Below are 25,628 nucleotides of genomic sequence, written 5' to 3' on the forward strand. Positions count from 1 at the left end.
TTTGTGCACCGCCGCCGTCAGTGTCAGCCAGTTTGCCGTGGCATACGGAGCTCCATCGCAGTCTTTAACACTGGTAGCACGCCGCGACAGCGTGGACGTGAACCGTATGTGCAGTTGACGGACTTTGAGCGAGGGCGTATAGTGGGCATGCGGGAGGCCGGTTGGACGTACCGCCGAATTGCTCAACACGTGGGGCGTGAGGTCTCCACAGTACATCGATGTTGTCGCCAGTGTCGCCAGCTGGGCTACGGTCCCGCACACCGTTAGGCCGTCTTCCGCTCACGCCCCAACATCGTGCAGCCCACCTCCAGTGGTGTCGCGACAGGCGTGAATGGAGGGACGAATGGAGACGTGTCGTCTTCAGCGATGAGAGTCGCTTCTGCCTTGGTGCCAATGATGGTCGTATGCGTGTTTGGCGCCGTGCATGTGAGCGCCACAATCAGGACTGCATACGACCGAGACACACATGGCCAACACCCGGCATCATGGTGTGGGGAGCGATCTCCTACACTGGCCGTACACCACTGGTGATCGTCGAGGGGACACTGAATAGTGCACGGTACATCAAAACCGTCATCGAACCCATCGTTCTACCATTCCTAGACCGGCAAGGCAACTTGCTGTTCCAACAGGACAATGCACGTCCGCATGTATCCCGTGCCACCCAACGTGCTCTATAAGGTGTAAGTCAACGACCCTGGCCAGCAAGATCTCCGGATCTGTCCCCCATTGAGCATGTTTGGGACTGGATGAAGCGTCGTCTCACGCGGTCTGCACGTCCAGCACGAACGCTGGTCCAACTGAGGCGCCAGGTGGAAATGGCATGGCAAGCCGTTCCACAGGACTACATCCAGCATCTCTACGATCGTCTCCATGGGAGAATAGCAGCCTGCATTGCTGCGAAAGGTGGATATACACTGTACTAGTGCCGACATTATGCATGCTCTGTTGCCTGTGTCTATGTGCCTGTGGTTCTGTCAGTGTGATCATGTGATGTATCTGACCCCAGGAATGTGTCAATAAAGTTTCCCCTTCCTGGGACAATGAATTCACGGTGTTGTATATGATTGCTAAGTAGGGAGCTATTGCATCAGCGTAATCTGAAAGGAACCTAATCAGTATACAATCTGGACGTGAAGACTTGCCTGTATCAAGCGATTTGAGTTGCTTCGCAACCCCTTAGGTATCTACTTCTAAGAAACTCATGTTAGCAGCTGTTCGTGTTTCAAATTCTGGAATATTCCATTCGTCTTTCCTGGTGAAGGAATTTCGGAAAACTGCGTTCAATAACTCCGCTTTAGGGGCACAGTCGTCGGTAACAGTACCATCGGCACTGCGCAGCGAAGGTATTGACTGCGTCTTGCCGCTTGTGTACTTTACATACGACCAGAATTTCTTCGGATTTTCAACCAAATTTCGAGACAATGTTTCGTTGTGGAACCTGTTAAAGGCATCTCGCATTGAATTTCGTGCCAAACTTCGCGCGTCTGTAAATTTTAGCAAATCTTCGGGATTTCGCATTCTTCTGAACTTCGCATGCTTTTTCCGTTGCCTCTGTAACAGCGTTCGGACCTGTTTTGTGTACCATGGGGGATCAGTTCCATCTGTTACCAATTTATGAGGTACGAATCTCTCAATTGCTGTTGCTACTATATGTTTGAATTTGGGCCATATCTAGTCTACATTTGCATAGTCAGTTCGGAAGGAATAGAGATTGTCTCTTAGGAAGGATTCTAGTGACACCTTATCCGCATTTTTTAAATAAAATTATTTTACGTTTGTTTCTGGTGGATTATGAAGAAACGGTATTGAGCCTAGCTACAACGACCTTGTGATCACTAATCCTTGTATCAGTCATGATGCTCTCTATTAGCTCTGAATTGTTTGTGGCTAAGAGGTCAGCTTTCTGTACCTATAACGATATCAGCTTCTGCGTTTTCTATTAGCGCTTGAAGCTCAGGGACTTTCCCAGCACAACTACAACAATTTACAACTACAATTCCGACTGTTCCTTGATCCAAGCACGTCCTGTATTTGCCTTGCACCCTTTGAGATTGCAGCCCACCCCGTACTTTCCCGAGGCCTTCTAACCTAAAAAACCGCCCAGTCCACACCACACAGCCTCCGCTACCCGTTTAGCCGCGAGCTGAGTGTAGTGGACTCCTGACCTATTCAGCGGAACCCGAAACCCCACCACCCTATGGCGCAAGTCAACGAATCTGCAACCAACACGGTCGCAAAACCGTCTGAGCCTATGATTCAGACCCTCCACCCGGCTCTGCACCAAAGGTCCGCAAATGTTTCATTCTACGGCAAAAGACAGTAACAATTCACTACTTTTTTTAACGTGCACTGTAGTCTTATGGCATGTGTAGACATAAATGGTCTAGTGAACGCTCTCAGAATTAATTACAACTCTGATGAATGGAAACACTCTATTGATTCGTCAAAGTTGAACTTAAAAGCAGTACTTTTACGTATTGGTAATGAGCTTCCTTCTATTCCAGTTTGACATAGTGTCCATATGAAAAAGTCATACCAAAACATGAAAATTTTACTGGAAGGCTTGAAGTATAATGACTCTCAATGGAAGATTTGTGGTGACTTGAAAGCTGTTGCACTGCTGTTAGTTATGCAGTTAGGGTATACTAAATATTGCTGCTTTCTCTGTGAATGGGACAGCCGAGCTCGTGCATCTCATTACAGTAAACATGAATGGCCCACCATAAAATCTCTTCAACCAGGTATAAAGAACATTAAGAGTGAACCTCTAGTAGACCCTAAGAAGATTCTGCTCCCACCCTTGCACTTCAAGTTGGGTGTCATGAAAAACTTTGTTAAGGGAATGAACAAAGATGGCGAAGCGTTTTAAGTGCTTAAGGCAAAAATTCCCTTACGTAAGTGATGCCAAAATAAAGGAGGGCACCTTTGTAGGCCCACAGATTCGAGACCTTTTTGGAGACCATACTTTTGATGGAATCATACAAGGTGATGAGAAGCATACATGGGAATGTTTTAAGGTAGTCTGTTTACCGTTCTTAGGGAACAAACGAGCAATAAATTACAAGGAGACTGTACATAACATGTTTTGTCATCTTATGAAGAACTTGGTTGCAACATGTCATTGAAAATGCATTTCTTACGTAGTCCTCTTGACTTCTTCTCCAAAGATTGTGGTGCAACAAGCGATTTCATCAAGATATTGCGACATCTGAGAACAGGTATGCCGAAGTGGAGCCCTACAATTTTAGTAAATTACTGCAGGACTGGCATAAGGGATGTTCCCGAGTATCTGCATAAACGTCAAGCCGAGCGAAAACGGTCATCTTCTGAATTTCTCTCTGTCAATATGTAACTGTAGCCTATATATTGTACATATGGGCATTTAATATTATCTTAATTTTTTCGTATTTTACTTTTGTGCTTCCAGAATGGCATTAAAATTTATCGGTGCATAACACATAACATAATTCAAATAATTATTCACTTAAAATTTGTTATGCTGAATCTTGGAACATGAATGTATATTTAGTGAGTTATTTATACAAAAATGTAGATTACGTTTTTAAAAAAACTAGGGCTAAATATTTATGAAGATGATGATTTTGTATCATTTTATACTGAAATAAGCGTAACTAACTAAAAAATCATGCAATTTACACACTTTCACTTCAGATATGTAGCTCAGTGTATCCTTTCTCCTTGAATTTTAATTCCACACCTGAACCTTCCTTTAATCTTTATCATTGCTTCTTCAATTTACAGACTGAACAATAGGGACGAAAGACTACACCCCCGTCTTGTAGCCTTTTTAATCCGAGCACTTCCTTCTTGGTCTTCCACTTTTATTATTCCCTCTTGACTCTTGTACGTGTTGTATATTACTCTTCTCTCCGTATAGCTTACCCCTGATATCCTCAGAATATAGAACAACTTCCACTATTTGGCATTGTCGAACGCTTTTTCCACGTCGACAAATACTATGAATATGTCTTGATTTTTCTTTACTCTTTCATCCATTATCAACCGCGACGACAGAATTGATGCTCTGGTGGCTTTACCTTTCCTAAAGGCAAACTTATCGTCATCAAAATATCCTTCATTTTCTTTTCCAGTCTTCTCTATATTATTCTTGTGAGCAACAAGGATGCATAAGCTGTTAGGCTGATTGTGCGATAATTCTCGCACTTGTCAGCTCTTGCAGTATTCTTCCGAAAGTCAGATGGTACGTCGCGAGACTCATACATTCTACACACCAACGTGAACGTGAATAGTCGGTTTGTTGCTACTTTCCCAAGTGATTTCAGAAATTCTGGTGAAATGTTATACATCCTTTCTGCATTATTTGAACTTAAGTTCTCCAAAGCTCTTTTAAATACTGATTCTAATACTGGAGCCCCTATCTATTCCTGATCGACTCCCGTTTCTTCTTCTACCCCATCAGACAAATCTTACCCTCATAGAGGCCGTCAATGTACCCTTTCCACCGTTCCGCTCCCTCCTCTGGATTTAATTGTTGAATTCCCGTTGCACTCTTAATGTTAGCACCCTTGTTTTTAATTTCACCGAACGTTATTTTGACTTTCCCAGATGCTGAGTCAGTCCTTCCGACAGTCATTTCTTTCTAGATTTCTTCACATTTTTCATGCAGGCATTTCGTCGTAGCTTCCCTGTTCTTCCTATTTATTTCGTTCCTCAGTGACTGTGTGACCATTATACCGGTAACATAGTATATCTCACGTAGAGATAATAAGATACGAAAGATAAGTGCTCGTTGAGAAGCAAACAGACAGTAGACTTGCGCTTGCTCGAAACGTGAATTGCATTGGAAAAAAACACCAACAATATTGGTGCGATATATTTTCTGCAATGTACTTCATAGGCACATATACTTATTTCCTATTCGATAGAAAATTAACAAACCGAAGGCGTGGTGATGGGTAGTCCGTTATACCTATTGTGGGGAACCTACAAATGGAACACTTTGAAGTAAAGGCACCACGTTGAAACCAACGTGTTTATAATGGCTATAAGAGTACAGATACGTTGGTTAATACGTCAGGGGTTTTCTGAAACAAATTCAGTAATCGTTCAAAATTGACGTTCTGCTACGTTTAAGCAGCAAAAGTAGTTGTGTATCTCGATATGCTTGAAAACCTTTTTATTCCATAGATCGATGCAGATGATCAGGGTGGAACGGATTACAACTAGCTTAACGGTGTAGAACCTCATTTCCTCACGGAAGTTCGAGGTTTCGGTCGATTATCACTTCAAAGGTCAGTGGTTCGCCGTGAAGGACCAATCTCATGACCACCTCGCTCCCCAGACTTTACGCCAGAGGATTTATTTCTCTGGGGTTTCATTAAAGACTGCGTGTATGTTCCTCACTACCAAACAATTTACCAACCTGAAGAATCGAATATAGGCTGCCGCTGCACAAGTTACGTCCGATTTGCTGCAACGAGTGTGGAGAGAAATTGAGTACCAGTGAGATGTTTACTGCATCACCAATGGCAGTCACGTAGAACAAACACGACACTTTAAACTTTTATGTAAGACTTGAGAGTCGGCCGCGGTGGCCGAGCGGTTCTAGGCGCTTCAGTCCGGAACCGCGCGACTGCTACAGTCGCAGGTTCGAATCCTGCCTCGGGCATGGATGTGTGTGATGTCCTTAGGTTAGTTAGGTTTAAGTAGTTCTAAGTTCTAGGGGAATGATGACCTCAGATGTCCCATAGTGCTCAGAGCTATTTGAACCATTTAAGACTTGAGGTTGTTTGGTAAAAAGTGACATCTACCGATTCGGTAAGTTATCTTAATAAATTTCTATACCATTCCCAACTCGTTTTTTACTCACCCTGTATATTAACCAGGTGCAAGCTTTAGGTATCTACGTTTATTACTAATAATTTATTGCAATAAACTGAAGAAACTTCAATTGTGACACTATTTTGTGTAAACGAATGACGACGGCACTACTGTACCATCTGTGGACTTTCTGAAATTTAAGCACATACCCGACACGCAGAAGCCCGTCGCAGCAGAATGCAGGGGGGGCGCCAGGTATTCAGAAGGGATGTGCTGTGGTTTTTCTTTTTTGGATAGGGGTAGAATATATGAGAGAGTGGGGGAGACGTACGGATAGGAAAAGGGAGAAGGAGAGAGAAAGTGGCCGAGAGCAGGTGTGCGAGAAGTCCAGCGCTGGACGCGGCTTGCGTTAAGTGAATAATGCCCGTGGCGAAGCACGGCGATACACGCAAGGACTGTGCTACGGCCGTATAAACGTCCCCGCATCTGGCCCGTGTTATAAAATACTGTCGTTGTGACAAACGTGCCGGCCGGCCACGCTGTGACGTCGCCATTTTATCTTCATTAATTTTTCACAGCCGAGGCGGAGCGGACAAAAAGAGAAAAATAACAAGCACCAGCATGTCGCTGAGGGAGACAGCTCCGAAAATCCCGTAGACCAGTGCTGAATCATTCGTTACGTATGCATCAGCGGAGAGTCGACAATGTGTGCCACAACATTATTTCACATCGGAGACAATGTATTTCTTTAGTTATCACCCACAGAAATCTGTGGCTACTTACGCATTAAGCCATGAGGGAAGTACCCATGTGGGAGGTACCCGTGGTCTAGGGGTAGCGTCTTGATTCATAATCAAAAACGTCATCGGTCCCGGGCTCGATCCCCGCCACTGCCTAAATTTCGATAAATAACCTGCATTGGCGGCCGAAGACTTCCGGCATAAGAAGTCAGCCTCATTCTGCCAACGGCCTTGTCAAAGAGGGTGGAGGAGCGGATAGAGGTTCAGGGCACTCTCTTGTCCTAGGGGTGGGAAATTGCCCCTAAATGTGGAAGAATCAGCAATGATCAACGACATGAGGATGCAGAAGGCAATGGAAACCATTGCATTAAAGACACTTAACGTGTATCCACAGGACATGTGGCCTGTAATTGAAGATGTGTCATGATGATCTCTCCATTGGCAAAAGATTCCGGAATAGTCCCCCATTCGGATCTCCGGGAGGGGACTGCCAAGGGGGGAGGTTACCATGAGAAAAAGATTGAATAATCAACGAAAAGATAACGTTCTAAGAGTCGGGGCGTGGAATGTCAGAAGCTTGAACGTGGTAGGGAAACTACAAAATCTGAAAAGGGAAATGCAAAGGCTCAATCTAGATATAGTAGGGGTCAGTGAAGTGAAGTGGAAGGAAGACAAGGATTTCTGGTCAGATGAGTATCGGGAAATATCAACAGCAGCAGAAAATGGTATAACAGGTGTAGGATTCGTTATTAATAGGAAGGTAGGGCAGAGGGTGTGTTACTGTGAACAGTTCAGTGACCGGGTTGTTCTAATCAGAATCGACAGCAGACCAACACCGACAACAATAGTTCAGGTATACATGCCGACGTCGCAAGCTGAAGATGAACAGATAGAGAAAGTGTATGAGGATATTGAAAGGGTAATGCAGTATGTAAAGGGGGACGAAAATCTTATAGTCATGGGCGACTGGAATGCAGTTGTAGGGGAAGCAGTAGAAGGAAAGGTTACAGGAGAATATGGGCTTGGAACAAGGAATGAAAGAGGAGAAAGACTAATTGAGTTCTGTAACAGGTTTCAGCTAGTAATAGCGAATACCCTGTTCAAGAATCACAAGAGGAGGAGGTATACTTGGAAAAGGCCGGGAGATACGGGAAGATTTCAATTAGATTACATCATGGTCAGACAGAGATTCCGAAATCAGATACTGGATTGTAAGGCGTACCCAGGAGCAGATATAGACTCAGATCACAATATAGTAGTGATGAAGAGTAGGCTGAAGTTCAAGATATTAGTCAGGAAGTGTCAATACGCAAAGAAGTGGGATACGGAAGTACTAAGGAATGACGAGATACGTTTGAAGTTCTCTAACGCTATAGATACAGCAATAAGGAATAGCGCAGTAGGCAGTACAGTTGAAGAGGAATGGACATCTCTAAAAAGGGCCATCACAGAAGTTGGGAAGGAAAACATAGGTACAAAGAAGGTAGCTGCGAAGAAACCATGGGTAACAGAAGAAATACTTCAGTTGATTGATTAATGGAGGAAGTACAAACATGTTCCGGGAAAATCAGGAATACAGAAATACAAGTCGCTGAGGAATGAAATAAATAGGAAGTGCAGGGAAGCTAAGACGAAAAGGCTGCAGGAAAAATGTGAAGACATCGAATAAGATAGGATCGTCGGAAGGACAGACTCAGCAGACAGGAAAGTCAAAACAACCTATGGTGACATTAAAAGCAACGGTGATAACATTAAGAGTGCAACGGGAATTCTACTGTTAAATGCAGAGGAGAGAGCAGATGGGTGGAAAGAATACATTGAAAGCCTCTATGAGGGTGAAGATTTGTCTGATGTGATAGAAGAAGAAACAGGAGTCGATTTAGAAGAGATAGGGGATACAGTATTAGAATCGGAATTTAAAAGAGCTTTGGAGGACTTACGGTCAAATAAGGCAGAAGGGATAGATAACATTTCATCAGAATTTCTAAAATCATGGGGGGAAGTGGCAACAAAACGACTATTCACTGGCGATATACCATCTGACTTTCGGAAAAGCATCATCCACACAATTCCGAAGACGGCAAGAGCTGACAAGTGCGAGAATTATCGCACAATCAGCTTAACAGCTCATGCATCGAAGTTGCTTACAAGAATAATATACAGAAGAATGGAAAAGAAAATTGAGAATGCGCTAGGTGACAATCAGTTTGGCTTTAGGAAAAGTAAAGGGACGAGAGAGGCAATTCTGACGTTACCGCTAATAATGGGAGCAAGGCTAAAGAAAAATCAAGACACTTTCATAGGATTTGTCGACCTGGAAAAAGCGTTCGACAATATACAATGGTACAAGCTGTTCGAGATTCTGAAAAAAGTAGGGGTAAGCTATAGGGAGAGACGGGTCATATACAATATGTACAACAACCAAGAGGGAATAATAAGAGTGGACGATCAAGAACGAAGTGCTCGTATTAAGAAGGGTGTAAGACAAGGCTGTAGCCTTTCGCCCCTACTCTTCAATCTGTACATCGAGGAAGCAATGATGGAAATAAAAGAAAGGTTCAGGAGTGGAATTAAAATACAGGGTGAAAGGATATCAATGATACGATTCGCTGATGACATTGCTATCCTGAGTGAAAGTGAAGAAGAATTAAATGATCTGCTGAACGGAATGAACAGTCTAATGAGTACACAGTATGGTTTGAGAGTAAATCGGAGAAAGACGAAGGTAATGAGAAGTAGTAGAAATGAGAACAGCGAGAAACTTAACATCAGGATTGATGGTCACGAAGTCAATGAAGTTAAGGAATTCTGCTACCTAGGCAGTAAAATAACCAATGACGGACGCAGCAAGGAGGACTTCAAAAGCAGACTCGCTATGGCAAAAAAGGCATTTCTGGCCAAGAGTAGTCTACTAATATCAAATACCGGCCTTAATTTCAGGAAGAAATTTCTGAGGATGTACGTCTGGAGTGCAGCATTGTATGGTAGTGAAACATGGACTGTGGGAAAACCGGAACAGAAGAGAATCGAAGCATTTGAGATGTGGTGCTATAGACGAATGTTGAAAATTAGGTGGACTGATAAGGTAAGGAATGAGGAGGTTCTACGCAGAATCGGAGAGGAGAGGAATATGTGGAAAACACTGATAAGGAGAAGGGACAGGATGATAGGACATCTCCTAAGACATGAGGGAATGACTTCCATGGTACTAGAGGGAGCTGTAGAGGGCAAAAACTGTAGAGGAAGACAGAGATTGGAATACGTCAAGCAAATAATTGAGGACGTAGGTCGCAAGTGCTACTCTGAGATGAAGAGGTTAGCACAAGAAAGGAATTCGTGGCGGGCCGCATCAAACCAATCAGTAGACTGATGACCAAAAGCCATGAAGTACGGTTTTGCCACTACTAAAGAAGTTTGTCATCGGACACAGTTCTGTGCTAAGTCCTGCTACGCTGAAGATTAGGTTCCCATTGTTCCCGAACCAGGAAGGATGGTTGTTGGGAAGGTACTGAACTATCGGGATTGATACGAGGTCGACGTTTTATTTGCACCAGAAAAGCCTAGGTGGATTTCAGTTAAGGGATAAATGTTGAGATGTCCACCCATTCCACAAAAATTCTCTGTGCTTAGATTCAATAGTCGATATGTGAACGCAGCGATATCTCTGTGTTACAGTAAGTTCAGTTTAAAATGGCGACCGCTACGGTCGCAGGTTCGAATCCTGCCTCTGACATGGATATGTGTGGGTGATGTCTTTAGGTTAGTTAGGTTCAAATAGTTCTACGTTCTAGGGGACTGATGACCTCAGATGTTAAGTTCTATAGTGCTCAGAGCCATTTGAACCATTCAAATCATAATCATTTACCATAATATGGGAGGGCAGAAGATGTTATGAACTAGTGCTCCAATTTTCACATGCTGGAATTAATGGACCGTCTTCATATCTGAATAAACATGTTCTTCAATTACTTGGGTAGGTATCTACTGGAGCCACAACACATTCTGCAACACTGCGTTTCTCACGTATTCCATGTATCCTACAGGTCCAAACACGCCCATTGTGTGCGGCGTCAAGTATAGTAACTCAAATGTCCATAAAGGTGCTTACGTTGCACCACAGACCATAAAAAGCGGGTTTCAGTGACATAAGGCTTAGTGCTAGTCGTCTGTGCCTTCCACCAGCACAACTGTGCAAATGTCCTCTCGCCTCTCTCCAACAGTTGGTGAGTTTGTCCGGTGTTTACTGTGTGCAGTTTGGAGTTCAAAATGGTTCAAATCGCTCTGAGCACTATGGGACTCAACATCTGATGTCATCAGTCCCCTAGAACTTAGAACTACTTAAACCTAACTAACCTAAGGACATCACACACATCCATGCCCGAGGCAAGATTCGAACCTGCGACCGTAGCGGTCACGCGGTTCCAAACTGAAGCGCCTAGAACCGCACGGCCACACCAGCCATTAGAGAGATGACTGGATTTAGTATTTTGCTTGAAGCTTCCGCATCACTACAACACCATTAAAAATGTTGTACATGTATCTGCGACACTGTAATACTCATTTTTTGAGTCCATACAAGGTTCCTTTGAGTTCAGTTGTCTCTGGCGAATCCTCCTAATATGTTGATTTGTCATCTTCGTCATGTGGTGTCCATCAGGTTCTTAGAGAATGTACGATGAATACAGTGGACTAATTCTACCTCATAGCTGACTACTCTCCGCCCCAACAGTTTAGTCGTCAGCGTGACGGACTGCCCTCCCACGGGTCCGGGTTTGATTCTCGGCTGGGTCGGGTATTTTCTCCGCTCATGGACTGGGTGTTGTGTTGTCTTCATCATCATTTCATCCCCATCCGGCCTGCAGGTCGCCCAATGTGGCATCGTATGTAATTAGACCAGCACCAATGCGGCCGGACCTGCCCCGCAAGGGGCCTCCCGGCCAATCTCGCCAAACGCCCATTTCCATTTCCATAGCTGACTACTTACATCGCGTAATGCATCTGGCACTTCGGATACAGTATTTTCCTGCATAGTATTTCGCACGCAAAAAAGGCTTTTTGTACTGAATAGATTCCAGGAGCGTGATGACAATTTCCAGTTGTTTCGAAGCTCAGATTCACGGCAACAACCTGTGCGTCAAGCCACTGCCAAACACCTCTTCTGGGCGTACACGAATTGCATTAATTGTGTCCTAAACCAATACATACTTCCAGAATTTAGAACGCGGAGAACTGCAGTTGTTCAATAGGGGCATCATACGAACGCTATTAGGCAGTTGCTCACGATGAACTGTGTTCTTGTATACACTGGTCAGTCAGAAAATTAGACCATCTACCTACTACCGACATAAACCGCTCCAAGACATAGCAACATCGCCTGGCGAGGAATAGCTCCTATCAGACACAGGAGCGGTGCATGTGGCTTGTTTATGATGGGGCAGACGGGAGATGTATCTACGTTTGATTGATGGCAGATTGTGGTGGCTCGGTGGGAGCATTTCGGAAATCACAAAACTTGTCGGGTGATCGAGAGGTGATGTGGTAAGCGTCTTCGAGTGCCTTCAACACGTGGTGAAACCAAGATAAAACTACGCCAAGACGTCGTGGGATTGGGCGGTCACCCCTCATTTCGGATACTGGACATCGTACGCTGGGCAGATTGGTAAAACAGGACAGGTGGCGAACTGTGGCGGAAATGACTTCAGACGTTAATACTGGGCTGCGTACAAGTGTGTCTGAACACACAGTGCAACGAAACTCCTAACGGTGGGCCTCCGCAGCCGACGACACAGGCATGTGCCAATGTTAACACCAAAACATCGGCAACTACGATAGAAACGGGCACGCGATCTTCGGCACTGGACGCTGGCGAAGTGGCAGAGCGTTGCACGGTCTGATTAATCCCGGTGCCTTCTTCGTCATGCAGGCAGGAGAGCGCGAATCCGCGGTCTTCCAAGGCAACAGATCCTTGATACCTGTACTGCGGTACGGAGACAAACTAACGCCAACTCAATAATGCTTTGGGGAACATTCACATTGGCCTCCGTAGGTCTAGTGGAGCTCGTGCAAGGCACCATTACGGCCAAGGTACATCGTACACAGGCTGCACACTTCGCACACCCCTTCACGATGATCATGTTTCCCGACGGCAGTGGTATTTTTCAACAAGATAATGCGCCATGTCACAAGGCTAGGAGTGTGATGGAGTGGTTCGAGGAGCAGAGTAGCGAGTTCCAACTGATGTTTTTCCCCCAGCTCGCCAGATCTGAACCTGATCGAACGCATCTGCGATGTGATGGAACGTGGCGCCAGAGCTCATCGCTCATCTCCCCGGAATTTATGGGAATTGTGTGTGCAGATGTGGTGACACCTCCTTACAGTCGATCTGCCAGGCTTCATTGCTTCCATGGGACGAGGCGTCGCTTATCCGTGCCGAAGGTGAAACTAGTGGCTATTAGAGAGGTGCTCGTGATTTTCTTGCTGTGTATGTGTGAGGTTTGTAGTAACGGCCGCTGACTTGCAACATGTGTGTGCAGTGCCCGAAGCAAGAGATTCTTCTCAAGAAAATCAATTACGTGGCAACGTGACTGTTGCTGTCTGAACTAAATCTACAAATATTGATTTTAAAAGCATTGACAAAGATGTTATTAATCGCAGAATTACACTGACAGATCAGAGAAGCAATGATGTCCTTCCACGTAGCGGTCAAACCAAGAGTATTCGATTAATATATTAGGTCATTTCTCGGAGCACAGAGTGACTGATACCCTCGATAGACTACCAGTTGACCATTTCCTCAACAAAAACTAAGCAGACGATATATGTCAAGCACTGATCTGATACATGCGAGAAGTATGGCACAAATTCCCTGTTACTGATACTGAAGTAGGTTTATTGAGGCTCCATTATACGCGAAACATTGGATATTCCTGTCGGTAAAGCCATTTGAACTAATGTTCCACCTGTAATTACCCCGCTGACGATGAAACTCTGCACCTCAAATTGTACCTATTTTCATTGTGTTAGCATAAAGACACCATTTTTCGTCACCAGTAACGACAAAGAATAGGAATGACGGGTGATGTTGACGAGCCAATTTATGACGAGCAAACAGAGACGGCCATCTGCTGATTTTTGTGATTTCCACATTCCCCATTGAATGTAGATGTCGCACTATGTTGGCATCACCACAGTTCATCACATTTGCCAGTTCTCTAGCACACTGAAGTGGATCATTGTAGATTAATGCGTTTAAAGGATCTTCATCAAACCACGGATCTCTTACAGAACGTGAAGACTCGCTAATGTTAAAATGATCCTCCTTAAAACGAGAAAATCACTTTCTTCCCTTGCTGTGTCCAATGGCATTATCTCCATACATAGCGCAAATGTTTCTGGATGCCCCTGCCAATCTCATCTCTCTACTGAGCTCATATAGCCCGCATCTCGTGGTCGTGCGGTAGCGTTCTCGCTTCCCACGCCCGGGTTCCCGGGTTCGATTCCCGGCGGGGTCAGGGATTTTCTCTGCCTCGTGATGGCTGGGTGTTGTGTGCTGTCTTTAGGTTAGTTAGGTTTAAGTAGTTCTAAGTTCTAGGGGACTGATGACCATAGATGTTATGTCCCATAGTGCTCAGAGCCATTTTTTGAGCTCATATAGAAGAAATCGTCGGAAATGTACCTCTTTCTTCACATGGCACTCCATTTTCTGGCCATTCTCGGCTCCACTGTTTCCAAATAACAAAATCACAATACGTAAAATGAAATAGCAACCATGAACTGCGAATAAAAAAGGACAACTGATAAATAAAGCGATAGCAACCGGAATAAATACCGAATGATGAGCCTGTTACTTTAATCAGTAGCGGAGGGAAACAACCGGCTGCTGTAGTGACCAAGTATCACTTCAGTTTTAGTTACTCAGTGATTGTGGGAATGTTATTCATAAGACCTTCGTGAAAGGAATCGAACAGTCGAGATGAGTAAGACAGGAAAGTCGTTTTGATTCTCTGACAGCTTGTCAGAGTTCTAGTTTGGCGTTGACCGCTCCAAACACTAGAAAGGCGGATAATTATCTCTATTAAAATTAATGATGTTGTAGCAGAATTCGTATGGTGATCCTAATTCTAAACTTCAGCACAAAATTATGTTTTTAGTAAGATCTGTAGATCCAAGAATGGAATATACAGGGAGTTTCACAGCCCATGTTACACACGTTTAGAGGTTGTAGAGGGGACATGGTAGATCTAGTTTTACATGGGAACCAGTGTCCTTCGCCAAAACGTCAAAGTTAGAGGCGCCGTTGCCTACGAATATACGTATACACAGGGTGATTCCGTGTTGGTGTTACAAACTCTTTAGGTTGATGGAGAAGGGTAAATGTATCACTGAGATAAGGGACCCTGCACCGGAAAATAATACGTCGAAAGTTATAAGCGAAAACCGTTCTCATACCTCATAAAGTGTGAAACGTCCCTGTTAGATTCCTTTCATACTATTTATTTAACTTGCATTTCGTGCTGTCAGGCTCAATTATGTGTTATTTAGTTTTGTACATCGTTTTTGTCCCCATTCAGTTGTACACAATTAGATTAAAGTAACAATTTTTCCAGTACGCATCTAATCCTACGTACATTACAATTAAATGAATATCCCTAGGTGCATAAAGGCGTGATATAAGTCAACAGGGAGAGTTGAAAATGTGTGCTCCGACCGGGACTCGAACCCGGGATCTCGTGCTTACATGGTAGACGCTCTGAGCCACAGAGGACACAGATGATAGTGCGATTGCAGGGACTTTTCTCTTGTAATCATCCCGCGAGACTCACATTCCCAAATTACGGTCCCGCACTATATTCATAGTGCCCCTGCCCATTATACTCATTACTCGCGGCTTTTTTGCCGATTCCCGTAAAAGTTCGAGCACTGTTTGTGCAACCGCACAGAAGAAGATGGTCAAATGGCCGGTGAACCTTATATATATGAAGATGGTATCTGTTCTTTCGGACATGTCCGAGTAATGAGTATAATTGGCAGGGGCACTATGAAGAAGTCCCTGCAGTCGCACTATCCTTGGTGGCTCAGATGGATAGAGCGTCTCACGCCACCGTACCTTAGTTTGACGTTCAAGGTTATGTAGATAAATTTCTTTGTAGGAAAGTCTTCCAAAGTATTCTTATTCGCAGTAATTGAATCACAGCGATAGGGACGAACCTTTGAGCCTTTGATTTATTGTGATGGGCAAAATTATTTTCATCTCTATTCTTGTATGTGTGAAACGTGTATCTTTGTGTGAACTTTTCCCATGTGCGCCTAAGATTTACTTTTCATTTATTACCGCAGTGTAACTCAACACTCAATGTTATAATAATGTCAGTGAGTTAATTAATTAATTAATTAAATAATAGGCAACGACAGGTCATAGTTTAACATTAGTTTGTGAGTTTTTAATATGATGTTTTATTTTAATAAACTATTTTAAACTGTGATGACTGTTTCTCAAACAAACCTCTCCCCTTTTGTAAAACTTTTTTTTAATACAGCCCACCTGGCGTTTCTGAAGCGCAAAAGGCAGGTCTTGTATTTTTAGACTATTGTCTGATTATCTTATGCCTTTTGTTGCTTGCTCTGAATTATTTGATTTAAGGTTTTACTTACATTGTTCCCCTATGCTCATTCCATACATTCAATTGGATCTTTTTACTAATACTAACACGTTGGTTATCCTTACCAATTCAGTGATTAATTCAGTTCTTACGTTAAATTTTCCCTATTTTAACTAAATTGGGTGGCGACCGAGAAAAATTTTATGGCACACGAAACATAAAGTAGTCTGCAGAGTTCCTGATTGGTTAATGTCCCCAAGTATCTGTTTAAAAATCGCTTTCGAATTAACTATTCACCCATTAAGAACCATTTAAGTGGACTGCATGTGATGGTACAATTGCCGCTTAGATGGTAGGGTAGGTAACTTTCAGAGGTGGCAGTATGGATCAAAACTAGGAAAAAGTGTACAGTAAACATCGGCTCCAAAACGCATACCTGAGTATGCTGTGAGCACTTGTGAAACATCTCCTAATTGAAAGTGCTCATAGCTCTTAAGGTATGCGTTTTATAGCCCATGTTTACATAGGACATTTCTTCTATTTCTGGTCCATTCTAGCACCTCTAAAAGTTGCCTATCCTATAGTCCTAGCAACAACAGTTACAGTACATGTATCCCACAGTCAGAGGCATCAGAACGGCTTTCGCTTACAATTTTCGAGTTGTTCGTTACAGGTACAGGGTCCCTTTGCTCGATTTGATATATTTACCCTTCCCATCATCCTAGAAAGCTTGTATCATTATCACGGAATCACCCGGTGTATACGTGCGTTTACAGGCGCCAGCGCCTGTTACTTTGACGATCTGTAACGTCGTTGGATGACGTTTTTGGATAAGGGTTCCTGCGGAGAACTTGATCTACCGTGTCCCCTCTACAACATCTAAAAGTATGTAACATGAATTACCCCTATTTCTCTACGACTTATAGAAAAATAAAGGACGCTCTTGGTTGCTGTTAAACTTATTACGCAAGATGAGGTTCATTAAGCATTTCTCACTTCTAACAAAACGTCACGAAACAGAAGACACATATGGTGGATTGCGCGGAAGCTTTGAATTTGCCGGTATACGTGATGGACTGTTCGCTTTTCTGTGTGACAGAACTGGATCTACGTAGTTGGCGTGCACAAAAACACTGGAGCACGGAGGGATATACCTGTGATTGACAGAGCAGCTTGTGATTTTAAGCCTCTGACGGTTCGGTCTTTTTATTCCGCATCGTAAAATCAGTGTGCCGCATCTCCCTGCGGGCGTCAGGCTGAACGTCGGCTCTTTTGTGAAGCACTGAGTGGATTCTGTCATGTTATAATACCGTTCCTCTGTGACTGGGAACACGCTCAAAACAGGCCGTAACGAATGAACTCACATCCAACTGTAGAAATGTTAGCGAACTTGAAAACTGCTTGTCATGATACTAAGAAATACTGTCAACGGCTTTAACATGTTGTTTTAGGATAAGCTGACATGGTACTATACTTAAAATCCCCATTGGCTTTATACCGAGACGGATAGTGCAGTGGTTAGTACACTCGATTCACTTTCGGTCAAATCCCCCTCCGATCATCCACAGTTATAGTTTTCAGTTAAGGCGAATCGTGGGACGGGTTTTGAAGTGGCAAAGCTCTTTGCCTAAAACGAGCTTGTTCTCCGTCTCAAATGGACTCGTCGTCAAACTGAAGTTCAACTCCAAACTGTCCTCCCGTACTTCGCGATCACAGCTTTAAACACTCCTGACTGGAAAATCCGAAATACGCAATTAAACTTTCCTTGCAACTATAAAACCTTTCATATTTTGGCATATTTAAGGAGCGTATAGGAATGACGTTTACAAGCCTTTATTAATTCAGGATTGATACGGGTTTCAAAAAACCTAAAGAGAAAGTATGAGCCCATTTGCATTTTACGCTACTGAAAATTTCTTTTTGTTGAGTGTTCATATTATTATAAGAGCATCAGGTGCATTGTAAAAATGCGAATAATCCTTAAAACACAAGTAACCTGTAATATTAGAAATATTGGCAAGAAACAGAAACCAAAATCGAAGTGTCCGATATCATTAGGGTTAAATGATGCACACAGAAAACTGTTTTGAGATATTAAACCAAATGTCGGTAAGTAACATTACAGACTGAGCAGTGCGAGCGACTGTCGCTTATGTGAACTGCATGTGAACCCTAGCGCAATGCAGCCTGCTGTTTGGACTGTCGCAGCGCTACCTCGAGAAGCCATAAACAACCAACCGCAATTCGTCCACAGCAGATTTACCACTGGATTCAGATAGTGACTGCTGTTCAAAGATGAAGCTTTAATAGTCATAGGAACTTACAGATGATCCTGAGGAATAGCAGAAAGACCTGGATAAATTTCCACTAGACCTAATGAATGGCAGCTCTATTTAAATGGGCTTTAATGCGAGATAATACCTACAGCAAAGAGAAAAACATATTTGTATCTGATTACAGTATTTGTGGTGAATATCTTGAGCAACTAACATGGTATAAAGGGTGATCAGAAAGTTTTCGTTTGAGGATGTCGCTGCAGCGTATATGCAACGTATCTCGACTCCAAGGTGAATATACCGGCTGATCAAAAAGTCAGTATAGATCTGAATACTGAATAAATCACGGAATAATGTAGACAGAGAGGTACAAATTGACACACATGCTTGGAATGACATGGGGTTTCATTAGAAACAAAAAAATACAAAAGTTCAAAAAATGTCCGACAGATGGTGCTTCATTTGATCAAAATAGCAATAATTAGCATAAAAAAGTAAGATAAAGCAAAGATGATGTTCTTTACAGGAAATGCTCAATATGTCCACCATCATTCCTCAACAATAGCTGTAGTCGAGGAATAATGTCGTGAACAGCACTGTAAAGCATGTCCGGAGTTATGGTGTGGCATTGGCGTCGGATGTTGTCTTTCTAGAGATGTCGGTCGATCACGATACACTTGCGACTTCAGGTGACCCCAAAGCCAATAATCGCACGGACTGAGGTCTGGGGACCTGGGAGGCCAAGCATGACGAATGTGGCGGCTGAGCACACCATCATCACCAAACGACGCGTGCAAGAGATCCTTCACGCGCCATCTGTCGGACAATTTGTGAACTTTGTTTTTTTTTCGGTTCTAATAAGACCCCATGTCATTCCAAGAATGTGTGTCAATTTTTACCTCTCTATCTACATTATTCCGTGGTTTATTAAGTTTTCAAATTTATACTGACTTTTTGATCATCCTGTATAAGCATCGACATGTTGCACTCTTGTTTCCGACGTGAGTGAGCTAAATACAGAAACTATGGCGACGTCATTACCAAATGCATCCTAACAGGAACAGCGTGTTGTTGTTCTGTTCTTGGCTGCAGAAGGATAGCCGGCCGAAGTGGCCGAGCGGTTCTAGGTACTACAGTCTGCAACCGCGCGACCGCTACGGTCGCAGGCTCGAATCCTGCCTCGGGCATAGATGTGTGTGATGTCCTTAGGTTAGTTAGGTTAAGTAGTTCTAGGTTCTAGGGGACTGATGACCTCAGAAGTTAAGTCCCATAGTGCTCAGAACCATCTGAACCATCTGCAGAAGGGCAAACACCGATTGAAATCGACGGGCAAATGAAGAATGGGTATCGGGCAGCACGTCTGTTGGGAACCAGGGACAGTGCGACGAGGAGTGCTGCTGCTTTATGATAATGCACATCCTCATAGTGCAAATGACGTAACGCAGAAGTTACGCTAACTCAAGTTGCAGACACTCTAACACACATCCTACAGCGCTGATATCTTCCCATGCTACCATCACGCTTTTGATCCCTTAAAAAAGCATTTGAAGGTACACCAACAGACATTGAACGAATTTAGAGACTCATTGAAGGATGGCAACTGATCTGTATAGCTCAGTAGTCACCATAATTATGAAGCCTGTGAGCTACCACACCATTTTTATATCCTACCGTAAACTGCCCACACAAAATACGACAGAAATAAGAACATTTCTCTAAAAAAATTTTAATTTGTTTATTGCCTATAACCTTACATCTCTAGTCAATATCAAACGAATTTTAACAGAAAAAAGAAACTGACGTTGAACTGCACCTAATTAAGGAACTGAAGTGCAGTTAGTAATAATTTATAAATGTAAAAATAAATTTTTTATGAACCTTATTAACTTTAATGAGAAGGACAGCACTCTCTTTAGCCGCCAATGAGCTTTCAGCGTTAGAGTAGGTAGTGCTGGCTCTCGAATACAGTTGTCCAAATGTTCACCAGTCGGTCCATTTCTGTACTTGTTTTTTTATAAATTTTGACCAGGAAAAGAAACCTGTCATAGATATGTAGAGATGAACATTGCCTTCACTTTGAGACAGATCTAGACCAAAATTTCGCATTTTTCTTTCGAAACAAAAGGCTAAATAATTTCAGACTTTCAAGAAAGCGATTTTAAAGACTGGACTGACTTCTCCAATCTGAAAAAATTTCAACGATTCGTTAGCAGTTGTGAGGAGGCGTTGAAGAGTCTTGCTTGTCATTGGTTTGTTCCACACAGGACAAGGGTTTTGTATTTGTCTTGGATGAGAGCCGTTTCCACAGTTCCAACTTACTTGATAATGAAGCGAAATCAGAAACTTTTCCGCCAGTATCTTTATCTTTACCTTGAAGTTGCAAGTTAAGGATAAGTTTTCAGTGATGTCTGCTAGTAAAGCAAAATATTGTACCTAACCGAACCTCCTAGTTCACAGAAGGATTTGCCCAGTTCTTTCGAAAATTCTACTAAGGCAGGATGCGACTCTTCAAAACGCTTTTAAACTCTGCCTCTGCTGAGGCAGTTCATCAGTCAGTGCTCTGAACAAACGTCTCTTAATGGCATGTGCTCTAACTATGTTCATTCTTTTATCTCTCTTCTGTTTTCGTTGCTCATACATAAAAACACTCCACCAGTGACTGCTGCTGCATTAGACAAAGGTAATACAGAAATGTCGGAAAACTGTTGTTTTTACAACATAAGGCTATGAATCTCTTCTCTCCGCCTACTGTCCCAGTAGCTCCATCAGTTGTTAAGCCCATCAACTACTTTACAGGAATATTTTCAGAGTTGATAAGATCGTCAACTGCCAGAAACATTTCCTGTCCTGCAGCGCGTCGTGTTAGTGATACAATTCTTCCCACCTCCTTTTTTACTTTGAAATTATCGAAAACCATTCTTGCAAAAATGGCCAACTAAGCTGTATCATCTGTATCAGTCGATTTGTGAAGTCGTAGGGAGAAATAGTTGTAGCTACCAATATTCAGTTCTATATTCTGAAGTAACGTCAAAACTCGCAACCTCAACCCTCCGCATTACCGTACCTGCGGAAAGCTGTAAAAGTTTAATGGCAGACATTGTCTCAGTTTTATTTTCGAAACCATCAAATAATGAATCTGCAGCTTCTAAACACGCAGTTTTGATTAATTCACCGTCTTCGTATGGTGCCCTAGTCTGTGCAATAATTTTTGAAACTCGGAAAGAAGCCTCAGTTGCCGCTTTATTCTTGTCTAATGGTTTTAAGAAGTAAATTGTCGACCATAAGCTTTGGAATGTAGCTGCCCGCCTTTTCCATTGGGAAATCATCCTCTATGACTGATCGAACAGTTCTGTAGAGTCGTTTTTTGCTTGAATACGTCAGCATTAGGAAATCCTAGCTCTGAACGATGTTCTGACGTCGAGCTAAACTCTATAGATGAAGCTGCGCGATCCGTTTCAGCTGTGTGGACAGGGCAGTCTTTCAACGTTGGAATGTGGTTGCATTGCGTGGTGCAGACATTCACAGCATACAGTCCTCTTCTGTACAATTAATGTTCTGTATGAACCGAAATGTCACCATGTGTACAAGCTGTTTACTCGAAACCTGTTTATCTGCTTGTTTGAACTCATTCACTCGATCATATTTCGTCTTTTGACGTCGACTACGCATATTAGCAAAAGATGTCGCGGTATACATTATCTGTTTTACATATGACCCAAGTTTAGACTGACTTTGTTCATGTATTTTGGTTGTTGCTGTTTTCAAAAATATACCCGCAATTACAACCACATGACATACATTCATTCTTCCGTCGACAGCTACCTGTTCAACATTCATGAATGAAACACAAAAAGGAAGAAATGATGGTTGTACCAGGGACGCCATCCGCCACAAACCGTAAGATAGCTTCGAGATAACAGATATAGACATTCGCGACAGTTAATCATTAACCAGCCTACATTTTATAGTTATATACATACATTTATAAAACGTTAAGGTCTGTTTTCCTGCACAGATGACACCTCAGGCTACTGCCACACCAGATTATTCTGCATTATGTTGCTCTCCCAAAGGAGAGTTTATCTAATTACATTCCTATTTTCTATTAACGTTCATTTTAATTCCGAATTTTCGAATTTTCATACTTTGAAATTTAGAGCCTACCTGTTCTCCTCACGTTTTTCATTGTAGGGTCCCTTGCTATTTGCGGTAGTGGTTTCCATCGTTGTGGCACTTTTACTACCTTACTACCGTTCCTTCGATGGACGTTTTATTTTTATTTGACTCAGAACGTCGGGTTGTCCATTTGACCTCCGTCAGGATTTTATATGAATTGATTGTGAGTTTTCTTAGCCGTTATTTACTACATCCTTTTTTAACTTGCGGTGTAGAGAATACTGTTCATTCCCCCTCCACCCCCATCCCTCATTATTTTTCTACTCAGATGTATACCCGAGGATGGAGCATAAGCTGCGAAACCGGTCGTTTCAATAAAGGATCATTTCGGTTCTCCATTTATCAAGATTGATTACTGAAAACCACGAAAACATAAGTCTGTGTTGCCAAATGAAATCAGAAATCCGGTCTTACGAACATGATACTAATGTCACACAAACAGTGCACCGTCTTGTTTGGTGACGGACGGAGGGAAGGGGTTGGGGGGGGGGCCTTCTGTTATCTGTCATACAAGGCTAGTAAATGAAATAAGTTATGTTTTAATATCTACAAATATGTGGCATCCAAACACGGTGTCAGTAACGGACACAGGAGCAACACTGAAAGCAATCGTTGGAATCCCCGTTGTTGCGGACCGAGTGTAAAACACGAAATTAGCATGAAATCGCTGAGCCCATAACTGTATTTTACTTAGTGGTTGACAGCCCGTGGTTTTCAACAACGTGTAAGGTTTGTACGAAATATAGAATGATGAAGTTTCTGCAGTCAGCTATATTTCAGTCAGGATTGATTGCGGGCATTGCAACAAGGAAAAGAAAACTCATCGGAAGATTCACTCTGAATAATGCTCAACGATCAGCCTAGTCACAGATTCTGTAGATCAGTCAAAATGAAGAGCTAGTTGGATTCATGCAACCGTAACGGTGAGAAACCGATAATGTTCTAAATGTAGGAGTACAAAACTGCTCTTGAAGCTTGAAGAGTCTTCATTTACTGTGATCTTGAAGTTAGTTTGTTGGGGGGGGATCAACATTGTGGTCATCAGCGCCGTACAAGTTCCCAATCTTTCCATGTACAGTCTCAGCACTTCCCGAATAATAATGAGATGATGAGGACAACACAAACACCCAGTCCCTGGGCGGAGAAAATCCCCAACCCGGCCGGGAATCGAACCCGGGCCCCGTGCTCCAGAGGCAGCAAAGCTAGTCACTAGATCACGAGCTGCAGATATTCATTTACTTTGAATCCCATCACTTCAAAACAACTTTTTTAGTAAAAAAACGGTTTGAAGGTTCTTACATATTAACAGTGAAATAAATAAACAGCAGCAACTAACCGATGTGTGCACTACGCTAAGAAAAGTGAGGTTCAACTCACATACAAAGGGAACAAGAAAAGTGCCATCATCCGATTTCCCAGGAACTTGACTCAGTGGAAGAGGAGTAATGCGAACACATGTCTCGCCTTATGGTTCAAATGGCTCTTAGCACTATGGGACTTAACATCTGAGGTCATTAGTCCCCTAGAACTTAGAACTACTTAAACGTAACTAACCTAAAGACATCACACACAATCACGTCCGAGGCAGGATTCGAACCTGCGACCAAAGGGGTCGCGCGGTTCCTGACTGAAGGGCCTAGAACCGTTCGGCCACACCGGCAGGCTGTCTCGCCTTATCCGTAGATAATCGGCTGTTTTCTGCGAAAACGACTGTCAAAATTTTCGACGTACTATATGCGCCGCAACGGTAACCACTGAGCCACCATTTCGTCCGATATCGCGCGATTAAACGCACATACAGTACCTGGAAAATGTCTCGAAAATTTGACCGTCGTTTTTTTCCAAAACCGGTCAAGTATCCACGAATAAGCCGAAACACTTGTTCGATTATTTTGACCCCTCTTCCACTGAGCGAAGTTTCTGGGTTCAAATGGCTCTGAGCTCTATGGGACTCAAGATCTGAGTTCATCTGTCCCCTAGAACCAAGAACTACTTAAACCTAACTAACCTAAGGACATCACACACATCCATGCCCGAGGCAGGATTCGAACCTGCGACCGTAGCGGTCGCGCGGTTCCACACTGAAGCGCCTAGAATCACTCGGCCACCGCGGCCAGTAAGTTTCTGGGATACCGGGTTATGGCACTTCCCGATTCTCCTCGTTAGAAACGAGAGGAGAGAGAATGTCGACTTACCTGCGGGTAGTCGCCATCCTTGGTCTGGTAGTCGAAGACGTAGAAGAAGGCCTTGTTCTGGCCCGCCTGGCCGGGCGAGGCGACGCTGCGATAGCTGATGAGGTCTCCCGCCTGCACGAGCGGCGCCACGAACTGCGCGTCGCTCAGCGCCGCGACGGTGGCGTCGCGCGTGTTGATGGGGTGCTGCACGGTGCGCTCCCAGTCGGTGTACTCGTTCACCACCGTCACCAGGATCTCCGACAGGTGGTACGTGTACGCGTTGCGCACGTACGTCCGCAGGATCTTGTCGCGGCGCTCGCCCTCGAAGCCCGCCGTCACGTCGGCGGCGGAGAACCTCCACAGCGCCTCGCTCGTCACCACGCCGAACAGCACGTCGTACCTGCGTGGCAGAGGTGTTCAGGCGTTCAATGCTCTGGCGTAGTCCTAGAGACCGACTACCGAGCACACTTGACCCCAATTCCGATCAGGATGTGGACGGAACCTAGACCTATCACGAAAATGCTAGAGGTCAATCGCACTCTGCATTGTCAGTCACATTCTCTGCATCACATTAGATATCGTCAGAGACCTCAACTGAATCATCATCCAATGCTAAGAGTGCTATCAGAAGAATTAGTGAAGTTCGCGTATTTTGTGTGAATTTTTACGCAAACCAGCGTTCGTCCGTGCACTTTGTGGCCTGCAAGCATCTGACAAAACACTGAAGAGCCTCGGCAACCCAATTTGAATGTCTGGGAATTGTGAAAGGTACGGCGGAGAACTTAACACAGCGCCTCGTCCGTCACTACGCTGAAAATCACATCTAACCTGTGTGGATGTGGCTACAGGCGTTTAATG

At 43.6% G+C, this 25,628-nt stretch overlaps 1 protein-coding gene across 1 annotated transcript in view; it reads right to left on the reverse strand.

Annotated features, from left to right (window-relative positions):
• LOC124593849 (neuroligin-2-like) overlaps positions 1–25,628 on the reverse strand; it is a gene marked incomplete at its 3' end in the record, with an annotated part of 358,509 nt that overhangs the window by 139,762 nt on the left and 193,119 nt on the right. The window contains exon 7 of the mRNA XM_047132197.1: positions 24,792–25,170. Coding sequence (XP_046988153.1) covers positions 24,792–25,170 — 379 coding nt within the window. The remainder of the gene's footprint in view (positions 1–24,791; positions 25,171–25,628) is intronic.

The sequence above is a fragment of the Schistocerca americana genome, chromosome 2 (assembly GCF_021461395.2).
Source record: "Schistocerca americana isolate TAMUIC-IGC-003095 chromosome 2, iqSchAmer2.1, whole genome shotgun sequence".
Taxonomy (NCBI): Eukaryota; Metazoa; Arthropoda; class Insecta; order Orthoptera; family Acrididae; genus Schistocerca; species Schistocerca americana.